The sequence below is a fragment of the Gymnoscopelus microlampas genome, assembly GCF_963454915.1.
Source record: "Gymnoscopelus microlampas genome assembly, chromosome: 7".
Classification (NCBI taxonomy): Eukaryota; Metazoa; Chordata; class Actinopteri; order Myctophiformes; family Myctophidae; genus Gymnoscopelus; species Gymnoscopelus microlampas.
The window spans coordinates 51615494-51628062 of NC_139944.1; the positions used below are offsets into that span (position 1 = coordinate 51615494).

Below are 12569 nucleotides of genomic sequence, written 5' to 3' on the forward strand. Positions count from 1 at the left end.
TGGTTCACAATCTGTGGGTCGGGACCCTCAGGGGGGTCCCCAGATAACAGTGAAGTGACAATTTAAGGACTTTTTAATACCGAAAAAAAAGAAAGAAAGAAAGAAAACGAACTATACAAACTATACTATTAAAAAAAATCACACCCTGTGTGAAGGAAGCGGTGCCTTTGGGGCGGGGCGTAACTCATTTCAGTTCGTCCCTATTGGTGGTCTGAGGCCACTTACCAAATTTGTACTTGGTAGCATGCTGCAAACTGGAATAATGGCTGTTTAAAGTCCAGCCAATGGGCAGACAGAGGAAGCGGGGCTTAAGTAATTACAGTTCGTCCCTATTGGTGGTTTTAGTCCATGTGCAAAATGTGTACTCCGTAGCATGCTGCGAACTTGAGTTATGGCTGTTTAAAGGCCAGCCAATGGGAAGACAGAGGGGGCGGGGCTTCAGCAATTCATGCTCGTCCCTATTGGTGGTCTAAGTCCACATACCAAATTTGGACTTGGTGGCATGCTGCAAACTGGAGTTATAGCTGTTTAAAATCCCGTGCTCATCCCGTGCTCATACGGGCGGACGGACATAACATACGCTGGGGGTCCCTGGACAGAGGGGGCGGGGCTTCAGCAATTCATGCTCGTCCCTATTGGTGGTGTAAGTCCACATATTAAATTTGGACTTGGTGGCATGCTGGAAACTGGAGTTATAGCTGTTTAAAATCCCGTGCTCATCCCGTGCTCATACGGGCTGACGGACATAACATACGCTGGGGGTCCCTGGACAGAGGGGGCGGGGCTTCAGCAATTCATGCTCGTCCCTATTGGTGGTCTAAGTCCACATACTGAATTTGGACTTGGTGGCATGCTGGAAACTGGAGTTATAGCTGTTTAAAATCCCGTGCTCATCCCGTGCTCAGTACGCTGGGGGTCCCTGGACCCCTCTTTGATAACCAGTGGCACGTGTGGCCAATGAGAGGAGAGATGGCATAGGCAATCTCCAAGTCCGTGTGTGTGTGCGCGCATGTGTTTGTATGTGTTTCTTCTTTGCCGTGCTCATCCCGTGCTCATCCCGGGCTCATACGGACGACGGACACGGAGACAAAGTCAAGTGTAGAGCGGTTGGCACCGCTTGGCCAAATTGTCAAATAATATGAGAAAGAGGCAACATTTTTGAAAATGGACGATAAGCTGTAGATCTGCTATTTTCACAGCAGTTAACTGTGAAACCGAGTCAGTCAAAATGTAGTGCCTCAACTCCTACATTCCAAGTGCTTGTTATCAGGGTGGGGGGTCCCCAGTTCAAATATGATTATTTTGGGGGGGGTCCCAGTTACAAATATGATTATTTTGGGGGACCACTAATGTATCTCATGAAACATTCCAATCCTGATTGGAGGGGTCAATACCCCCAGCATCCCCAAGGGCCTGAAGGGCCAGTGAATGGCTTGATGAGTCTGAAAAATATGGTCAAATGAGGGGAACACCTTTTGTTAGGATGGCGTTCGGTAGCGCTTCAGAGACATATAGAACCTAAGGTGCATTGAAGATGGTCTGGAGGTTTGTGGCAGATGGTGTTAAGATGGAGCCATGATTTGAGGTCAAACTTAAATCTTGCAAGAGAATTTAGGGATTTCGGGGCTGAAAGGAGGGCAGTGGTGGCTGCGTGATAAAAACACATTTTTCCACTTAATCGTCCCAAAATGTGACCCAACGACACCTCACTTTATGTTGGATTCCTCTTGAATGTGTCACCCATGTAGCTTCCACAGAACTTTTTAATTGTGAAATAGAAAAAAAAAGTTGTGACAAAGCCTCTTTTTTTTGTGAGGGCCTCTTGTGAAAAGCAGTTAAATGACAGTTGAATGACTGAAATGAGTCATTCGCATTCTCACGCAACATTCATCATAACTTTTGTAATCCTTTTTTGGTGTTATTTTTACCCCTTTTTCTCCCAAATTCAGTCGTTATGCCACACATTTGTGTGTTGTCAATGCTGTTGTTGTATCCTACTCACTAAGTAATATCCCACTGCCAGTGAGGAGCCCCCTACGGGAGGACATAGAGCCTTCTTTCTATACTCTTCCCGCCCAATACTCCCTGCTGACAAAAGTTTGAAAGGTTTGAAAGGTTTGAAAGGTTTGAAAGGTTTGAAAGGTTTGAAAGGTTTGAAAGGTTTGAAAGGTTCTAAAGGTTTGAAAGGTTTGAAAGGTTTGAAAGGTTCGAAAGGTTTGAAAGGTTTGAAAGGTTCGAAAGGTTTGAAAGGTTTGAAAGGTTCTAAAGGTTCTAAAGGTTTGAAAGGTTCGAAAGGTTCGAAAGGTGTGAAAGGTTTGAAAGGTGTTAAAGTATTAGTGTTAAAAGTTTTGATAGTGTTGGCAGTGTTGAATAGTGTAAAATGTAGTTTTTTAGGGTAAAACAGTGATAGCTAGGGTCTAATAGACGGTTGCTAGGGTCTAATAGGCGGTTGCTAGGGTATAATAGGTGGTTGCTAGGGTAAAACAGGTGGTTGCTAGGGCTTTATAAGTGGTTGCTATGGTCTAATAGGGGGTTGCTAAGGTCTAATATGCAGTTTATATGGTCTAATATGCGGTTGCTAGGGTGAAACTGGTGGTTTCTAGGGTAAAACGGTGGTTGCTAGGGTCTAATAGGCGGTTGCTAGGGTATAATAGGTGGTTGCTAGGCTCTAATATGGTGTTGTTAGGGTATAATAAGCAGTTGCTAGGCTCCACACGTTTCCATTGAAATTAATGGGATTGTTTTAGCAGTAAAAAGTGAAATATCTCTAAAAGTACAAATTATTTCAAACATTCAAATGGTAGCCAATATGTCCTAAGTAGGCTGAACGTTATAGAGTTGGAACGGAGTTTCTAGTTAAAAGTATGAATTTCCCCATTGAAATGAATGGGATTTTTTTTAGCAGTAAAAAGTGAAATATCTCTAAAAGCACAAATTATTTCAAAAATTCAAATGGTAGCCGACATGTCCTGAGTAGGCAGAACATTGAAGAGTTGGAACGGAGTTTGTAGCTAAAAGTATGAAGGACTAGTTACGGGCCAAAAAACGGGGGGAAGTATGGTATAGAATAAATAGTGAAGATAACATTAGTGTGATCGCTTTAGCGATCCCACAATAATTGAATATGAGTTGTAATATTATGTATTGTATAGGTATTATATGCATATTATTATTATTACATGATTAATTTATGATGAAAAACACATAATAATGATAATATTATATTCAAGCTGATTAATCATTAGTATTATCTCAATTCTTATTATATTTGTGGGGTTCCTTAACCCCATCACTTCCAGTCAGCCCTCCGCCTCCTCTCGATCACCTTGTGGCTTAGAAAAATTCCCCTACATTTGGACAGGATATATTAAGCAGCCGAGGACAGTAGCAGGGTACATTACAACAACCTTGCTCTTCTGACAATAATTGACAAGAAGAATCTTTTACACTCTATTCTTCAGCAGCACTCAGCTATACCTTCCAAGAACCAGCAAGCAGCATCTCCAGACAGACGATTTCCAACTTGCAGACGCACTAGGCTGTAACTTCCATATAGCAGACGCACTAGTAACTTCCATAGCAGAGGATCCAAGCATGCAGACTTCCCTTTCTCTACCACTGACACTGCTGACTGCTCTATGCTTACTGTCGGGTCTCTGGTGCGTGCCGGTGTGTCGGGACCAGTGCTGTCGCTTCTTGGACGGATTCCCTGTGAGACTCAAGAAGCTACGAGAGAACTTCTCACAGATCAGAGGTTATTATGTAAGTATTTCAATTATAAACCCATCCACAGACCATATAATGCTTATTATTATGGTTTATTTTGTTTGTCTTGCAGCACTGGTGCATAAACTTTGCTTATTAATTCTTATATGGCTATACACACTGTTAGACACTGTACCATGCAGTGAACTGGCTACAGCCTGACGTATTGTGCAGTAGGCTATATGAGTATATGTGCACGTCTGACTGTATTTGCTCACTTTCTGTGTGACTGCTGATAACTGAACACCCTATTGTTTCTGCAGGAAGCCAATGACAACTCTGAGACCGCGCTGCTAGACCAGAACGTTGAAAATTACTTTAAAGTGAGTACCACCTATATATATATATATATTTTTATTTATTTATTTATCTTTATTTAGACAAACATTACAAACAAGTTTTCTGTTTTGTTTCACAATGACAAAAAAAACTATCACCTATATTCTTAAGTCCTTTTCTTATAGTTACTTTTGCCAGTTTAAGTGTTTTTATTGATTGTAGGCCTATTTGTTTTGATTTTATATCTGTTTCTGGGTTAAAGGCGATGTTTTTTTTTTATTGTATTCACTGATCTTAAGTTGTAGTTGTATCTCTTATGGCTATCAGCTGCTCTTTTATACCTTGTTCTGTAAAGCACTTCATAACAATGTTTGGTAGAAAAGCGCTATACAAACAAACTGGAGTTACTTGCAAATGTGACAAATTTACACAAATGTACAATTTAAAAAAGAGATATATCAAACAAATCAACTAATTATTACTTGTGTTCATTTCTTCATCAGAGTCCATTCGGCTGCTTTGCCATGCACAACATTTTGGAGTTTTACTTGGGGACAGTGTTTCCATCGGCCAAGTCTGGACTGACAGAAGAGATCAAGGACTTCTCAAATCATATAGACTCCACAGAGCTGATCTTAGACGAGCTCAAGAGAGACATGATCCAATGTGTGAGTACTAGTCTATAATGACTTCTAGTGATGTATACTTAGACTGTGCAAGTAACCTATAATAGGTCTCATATGTCTCTGACAGGTGGAAACCTCATATGTCTGAAAACTGCTACTGTTGCTTGTAGATCTGCTACTTTTGCTACTTTTGTGTGACGCTGTAGTGTGATCAAGTAAGGCATTAATTTATCGAAAACACACAAAAAGTTAAAATATGGAGATAAGAGGTTTCTGGCCGACAGCATGATATCCTTTCTTTCTTTGAATTAGGCCACTGGCCCACGCAACTAAAGGCTAATGTTCCACAACTTGCTGTTTTTCTAAACCCACAATAAGGGAAGTGTGGGTTATTATGTTTCGATGTGGAGGATCGTAACAATTTATTATTATGCTGTTCCACATTAAAGTATGTTGTAATACACATCGTTGGCATAATTGGCATTATTGAATTAATTTTTATATGTGGCTGTTCGTGTTGCTCACAATGTTGCCATTTAGTTTTAGCTCAGTCGTTCTCAAAGTGGGGGTCCCCCAGGGGTCCTTCAGGTGGTTCCAGGGGTTTCACTGCTAACACTATACTAGAGATGTACCGATACCAATTTTTCCTTCACGATACCGATACTCATAATTTGCGTATCGGTCGATACAGAGTACAGGTCCTTCAGGGACCCTCAGGGTTCCTGGCTTGAGGGGGTTTCAAATGGACCCTTACAGGTCTGTAGCTTTGAGAGTGTACAAATAGAACCAAATGGACAGTTTGTCCATTTGGTTCCATTTGTAAGAGTTAGGGGGGGGTCTTTGAAATAAAAAACATGAGAATCACTGATGTAGGAAAGGGTAGCGGTTGCTCCCTCACACAGACACCTTGACACTTGAGGTTTGACCTGAGTACACCCAGAAATGAAGACAGGGTATAGCATGGCATTTACCCAGTGATTTATAAAGCGAGTTCACCCCCAAAATGACTTTTTTTCCTATCTGTACTCAAATCTATCTGTACTAAAATCCCATCTCTTCTCTTTCCTGCAGCGAAACTACTTCTCCTGCCAGAGGCCCTTTGACATCAAAAACTTGAACTCCACTTACACCGAGGTGAGTGTCAGTCAAAAGGATAACTTTAGTCAAAATCTAGTTTAGCTCTACTCTCCTAACACTGCTGCATCATTGTGCCTTATTGCCTTTGTCCTAAGCCAATCAGAATGCTTGTTACATACCAAAACTTACTTGCAAGTGCTTTTGAGTCAACTTTTTGACTTAAGCAGAAAGTGATTTCTGATGAGAACATTGGCAATAATGCAGGATGGATCAGCAGTGTTATAGTGAGAATAGAGTTAGGCAGATATAAACAAAGGCAGATAAACATGAATTAGGAAAAAATAGTTTTTCACTTTCTGCCTAAGTCATCTAGGTGAATTTAAAGACAAAAAGTGTTTCTTTTTGTTTTGTTTCTCCTGAAAACCTTACAAATATGAGTTAGGCAATTATGCTATGAGGCTAATGATTTGTTTTGTTCAAGCGTTTGTGTTTTCATACAATGTTGCTAAACCGAGTATGTTTTTGCTTGTCCACAGATGGAGGGTAATGGTCTTTATAAGGCTATGGGAGAGCTGGACGTGTTTTTTAATTACATTGAGACATACCTGGCTTCTAAACGGCGACACTGAGCTTAGAGATGGTCTCCTCCTACCCAGCGGCGACTCTGTTCATCTCAGAAGAAGAAAGCAATCCAATCCTTTCACATACGTTTTACTTTTTTTTTCGTCCAGGAGGAACTTATTGATACCTTTTGGAATACTTCTCGAAGCCTGGAATTCTGCTGTCTTGAATTTACTATTTTTGTCCTGAGGACAAGTCATTATTTTAGGTTCATATTGAGCTGAGTTCTGAGTTCTGACCGTATAACAAGGTCTAAGCCACTGTGCTCAGGGCTTATGCAATTGTTGGCCAAGGTATACTGCCTGTCAAAAGTGGTGAAAATGGTTAGAGACTGTACCAGTCCTTCTAATATATTTAATTTAATTAATAATTTAAACTGTTTGTGCACCTTGCAGGCTTATGCAAAGGTTAAAATGTAATTTAAATGCAAGGTTAATTTGTTGACCTAACCTATAGTTTCAATGGACAGATTATTTATTTTTATATAATTATTTTAAATATTATACAGTTTTTTACTTTTTATACTTTTTTTTAAACGTTTTTTTACTTTTTATACTGATGATAGGTTCTTGGTTTACCTATGATCCTAGATGACTATTTCTATGCATTTGATGTATTACCTCGTATTTACCTGCTGACTGTCGCTCTGGATTAAGAGCGTCTGATAAATGCCTATACATTGTAAATTGTATTGAAACCTTTAATGATGGCCCTAGAGAAACAGAGGGTTTCATTAATATATCACTTGCCAAACACTTTTGTACACCAGGAATTCAAAGGTACAAGACCACTGAAGAACATTCTAGGGCTTTTTGTGTTTGGCCAAAGTTGCAGGTGTGCAACTAAAACACAATGCTGCATTTCATTGTTGACTGTGTATCCTGTGATATGTATTTATTTTACCATCTGCATTCTGTACTAATTTAATGTCTGTATTTAGTATTTATGTGAAAAGACTTTATTTTATGTTATAATATGAATAAATGATTTGTAACCAAGTAACATTGACGTTTCTTTTCACTCTGTGATATCATAAAAGCCAATAGGCAGTGCTGGAAAGTAACTAAGTACATTTACTTAAGTAATGTACTTTATACTTTTACTCCACTACATCTCAGAGTCAAATATTGTACTGTACTTTGTACTCCACTACAATTATTGGAAAACCTTAGTTACTAGTTACTTTGTAGATTTGGATTATTATTACAAAACATACATTAACCACCTCAGCCCTATTTAAACTTTGGCTATTTGAAAATAGCCGATCTACAAGCTCATGCGACGCTTTGTGAGCTTGTAGATCTGCTATTTTCAAAAGATTTTTCATCTGAATTTGAAACCTGTTATATGCGACATTCTGCTTAACTTTCGGAACTTTAAGTATATTTTGAGGCCAATACTTTTGTACTTTTACTCAAGTACATTTTTAATTCTGGACTTTTACTTAACAGAGTATTTCTAGAGTACGTTTACCAATACTGCCAATAGGTTTGCTGCCACTGTGAAATCATGATATTCAGATACATAAGATGTCTCTTTCTCACGCTTGGCAGAGTGGTATATTGATAGCCACATTCTGCAGTGTTGCAGTCTGCACGTGCAGACTGTCAAAATTAACCTCAAACGTGACCCATATGACAACACTTACCAGCAGCGGCAACTGTAACCTATAATCTATAACTTACCGTAACTGCAAGCAACTACCCAACATCACCTTGTAATACCTCCATGCACAAAGACACAGACATATTATATAGGCATAAAAACAGAACAGTTGGGTATAAACCCAGTGTAACATAAGGCTGCTGTGGGCTTGATGATGTACTCGTCATGTGTGGGTACATGGCTGAGACAGACAGGCACAGCAGAGCCAGTTGCAGGATTTCCCAAGGCATTTATTTTCTAGTCATAATCAAATGTGCTACTCATGCTTGGTCTGACATAAATCCTATTTTCTGCATAAAACTATATAAAATAATATATACATATAAAAAATATATATATACTGAGTAGTCTAAACCAGTGGTTTTCAACCTTTTTCATGCCAAGGACCCCTAAATTGATAAACATTTGGCCGCGGACCCCCATCTGAAAAGGTTTTGTGCCAGGGACACCCAGAAGCAAAGATTTGAGTTAAAATGTTTGCTTTAAAAAAATATATATATATTCAAAGATATGCACACATTTTCATGATTTTTCAAAGATAACAGATCGACAAGCTCATAGTGCGGCACTCGGTGCCGCACTATGAGCTTGTATATCTGCTATTTTTGAATAGCCAAAGCTAAGTGTTTAAAATGATTGCGACGGGATGTTAACTAATTTCGCTGCAGGGACCCCCTGGTAACCACTGGTGGTCCCCGGACCACTGGTTGAGAACCACTGGTCTAAACTGAAATGTAGCTCTTAGACAGACATAAACCGTGATAACTGTGTCTGAAGCTTATCCGAACCCGCGCACCAAATGTCAACCTTGCAAGACAAGATATTTCATAATCTAACTGGCAGAATGCAGGATGAACACTGATTATGGTGACTCTATATGGCAATCGCTATACTGCCACCCGTTAGCCAACATCGCCAGTTGGCTGTAAGGTGCAGAACAGGCTCTATATGGCGGCTGTTAGTGGGGCGTTTAGACCCCATTTAGAAATGGGGTCCGGGGGCCCTCAGGCGTCCTTGAGGGAGTTCCAGGGGGTCCCCAGCAAAATTAGCTAACATAGCAACCGATTTCAATTTTAATCTTGAAAAGGCTTGGAATAAGTTTGAACACAAGTCGTCTCTTATGAGGGTCCCAGGCGCAAAATCTTTTCGCATTGGGGGTCCGAAGCCAGGTACATTCGGGTGGTCCGACCGTCCATGACATAAAAATGTTTGAGAACCACTGATTTAGAACACTAGGAGAAAAGACAACCACATCGTGGTATTTTGGTGCCTTTGAATGGAGGGCTCGTCTGAGGACGACCTAGAGAAGGGGTGCACACTCTTTTTTGACTTGAGAACTACTTTTAAAACGACCAGCTCAACAAGATCTACCAAACAAACAAAAAAAAGTATATATCCCATTGCTGAAAATACTTTGAAAAGTACCTGTGGGGGCTTTGGAATAGCAGAGCTGGCGTTATAAGACAATGCACTTGGAATGGGAAATAGAGAAGACATTTTTAAATTGGTCGTTTTTTTAATATATATATATAACTTTGTAATGCTACTGACGTTTGCATGCAACACTCTTGAAAACAAAGCATTGCATTGTGGGTTTGCCTACTATAGAAGCCGTGAAGTCAGTGAGCTGACAGGCCCTTCTTGATCAATCAAGTCACCTTAATTCAAAAATATATTCATATATATCTTTTGTTTATGTTTTAGGGGCATGTCATGTGGTCTACCTGCACAGCCGTTTGGGCACCCCTGACCCATTCAGAGTGAATGTACAGTAACATATTTTCTGTTGACTGGAAGTGCATTTTCTGCTTGTGAGTATTGCATGTCATGCCATATGTCATGTCATTCTCTGTCACACATCAAAGACCACACTGAGATAACCAGGTTATTCTTGAGCTGACTCAGGTCACTGCACTGAAACTACTCTAAGACATGTAATCAGGAACCTGCTTAGTCAACGTGTGATGTTCAGGGGATGTATCAGGATAACAAGACACTCTCTGCAGAGACATGTCATTATGAAACTTTAACCACTTGAACCCAAGCAAGTAAGGGAGCTTGATGTACAAGTACATCCCCCAGCCATGATGCACACATAAACACCATGGTGCTATTATGTCGCAGGGACTTAATTACCCCCAGTCCAACCCTTGATGCTGAGTGCCAAGCAGGGAGGCATTGGGTCCCATTTTTAGTCTCTCGTATGACTGAACCCCGATCTCAGGACAGACACTCTAACCACAAGGCCAGTGAGCTGGTTATTCTGGGCAATAACATTCACCAAAGGAAATAACTCCTGCACTTAAATGCAATTAAAACGTTTTAATTGCCTTTGAACTTTAATGCATTAAAGCTTTTTAATTGTATTTGATTTTTTTCTTTCAGAACGTCGGGCCCTTGTTTGGTCTTCTCCTACGCACCTGTCGCCTTTGTAGGAGTGCAAAAGACTTGCTTTTTAAAATTCACCAAAAACCTCAGATCTAGGGAGCTTGTAGCTCTACAAAATTTGAAAAAGAGATTCCTGCAGATGAAAAAAAAAAGCATTCCAAGTAGGTCCAGGTGATCTAATTGACATGAAAATGTTTGCAAAGCACTGGTTTAGCTAAACAAACACCAAATAGGTACAGATAAGAAAAACTTTACGATTGCCAATTCCTTTTCTTGAATAGTGTTTTTGAATCAGCATTCCAGTAACCTGATGATGGTGACATTGATAAAAGCTTATTTCCATTGCGTATCCTGTGGACCATACACAGTTGTATTAATGAAACTCTGTCATCTACCCTGAGCCACTTGAGGCTATTAAAATGAGCAGCCAGGGAGAAGGTGTGTTCCGGGGGTGGTGGACTATGCATGGCAGGGGCGTCCTCTTCCCTGAGCCAGGCCTAAACCTGACCGCATACCAACCGTATATTGATTATTGTCCAATATACAGCCAAGGCACTTGATTGAATCCTTGGCTGAAACATCAAAGTCACCAACTACTACTTTAGTTTTAGACGCAAAGAGAATCGACTCTGTTTTGCCAAGATGTAGAGACAGTCTATTGTCTACTAAACAGGGTACTAACCAGATAAGAGTGTGTCATGCCGTCATCATGTAATGTGTAATTACTTCTGCTCAAGAAACTGCATTATATGCATCATCTTCATTACCGTCATTACATTTCATTTAAATGCTTAATAGAAACTGTCTTGAAAACTCCTGCAACATTCTCTCCTATGACTTTCTCAACAATACCCTGAACAAGAGGCATCTTCATGCATCAGTTGGGAAACTGGGTGTCGTTCATTTCCATGCAGCGTGACATCAGTATGTATCACAAAATACCCTGGTGGCAACTAAGTGTGCAAGTGAAAGCGAGGTGTTATTGTAAGTGTTATTATTGGTAAACACATTTTCTATAAAGATGACCGCAGATAACGTTTCGTGTTTTCCCCTTTTGGGCGGGGATGTAGAGAAGATGCTCAGCGCTGAGAGGAAGATACAGCCATCAATTTTATTTATATGGTGCCTGTTACGCCACAGCCTAGGGCATACATGGGCAACTGGCGGCCCCGGGTCCACATCTGGGGGGGCCCCCACCTTCACTTAATGCGGCCCGATATAGTATTGATTTCAGCTGTTACAATTCCAAACATGCAAACATGACCCGCTTTAATTACTTCAGTCTTTATTAGTAGCTTAATGACTAGAATTACAATTCTATTGTCTTTTACATAAGTATGCCTAAATGCATTTTAAATGAAATAAAAATGTTACTTTTCATGATTCTAATTCAAAAATAGTTAAAATAGTAGATCTAGAAGCTCAAAACGCGTCGCACTGCGACGCCTTTTGAGCTTGTAGATCAGCTATTTTTGCTACTTTTGTGAGACATACTGTAGAATGGAGAAGTACGGCATTAATTTACGAAAAAAGTTCAAATACGGAAATAAGAGGTGTCTGCCCGACAGTATGCAATACTACACACACAGATCTTTAACCCATGAAAATTCTAACAAAACTGTACAAACATAACAAGTTATCTCAAGACACCTTGCATGCTGTAAGGGAGGTTTCCAGAGTTAGTGGAGGCCAAAACATGCCTCCATGAGCAAGTGCTCGGTGACATTGGCGAGCAAAAACCCCCCTTTAATGGGAAGAAACCTCACGCAGAACCAGGTTCTGTGTGTGTACCCTGTCAGAGTTACACATGGATTAATGGGTATTTTACTCTGTATTACATAATTGTATTATACCTCATGGCAAGTGTTTTGCTTGCCATTAAAGTCATTGTCACTGTCATTGTCACATCCTGCTCTCTGCATAAGGGAAGCTTCCAACCACAAGTGTAATGTTGATGCCAATTCGGCTTAGGTCCACGTCTCGTCAAAACAAACATGACGTGAAGCCTTGATGCATAGCAAAACATCCACGTATGCATCACAATCACGTGCTACAAACGTCAGTTCCTTTACATTTACATACATCTCTACGTGCTACTACTATCCTTCCTAGAAGGATACGGCAAGCACCACGACTACGGAATCCTGA

At 40.2% G+C, this 12569-nt stretch overlaps 1 protein-coding gene across 1 annotated transcript; it reads left to right on the top strand.

Moving 5' to 3' along the window:
* Positions 1 to 3580: 3580 nt before the first annotated feature.
* LOC311049065 (interleukin-10-like) lies at positions 3581 to 6691 on the top strand. The gene is made up of 5 exons (XM_084062502.1): positions 3581 to 3762; positions 4029 to 4088; positions 4548 to 4712; positions 5742 to 5804; positions 6284 to 6691. The coding sequence occupies exons 1-5, from the start codon at positions 3595 to 3597 to the stop codon at positions 6374 to 6376; spliced, it is 549 nt and encodes a 182-aa protein (XP_083918628.1). The 5' UTR covers positions 3581 to 3594; the 3' UTR covers positions 6377 to 6691.
* Positions 6692 to 12569: the final 5878 nt, after the last annotated feature.

What these genes read in the sequence shown, in the direction of transcription:
- LOC311049065 (XM_084062502.1), top strand. Translation starts at nt 3,595, where the DNA reads ATGCAGACTTCCCTTTCTCTACCACTGACACTGCTGACTGCTCTATGC. An exon ending in CACAGATCAGAGGTTATTAT is followed by an intron (nt 3,763 to 4,028) that starts GTAAGTATTTCA and finishes TTGTTTCTGCAG; the next exon opens with GAAGCCAATGACAACTCTGA. An exon ending in ACGTTGAAAATTACTTTAAA is followed by an intron (nt 4,089 to 4,547) that starts GTGAGTACCACC and finishes TTTCTTCATCAG; the next exon opens with AGTCCATTCGGCTGCTTTGC.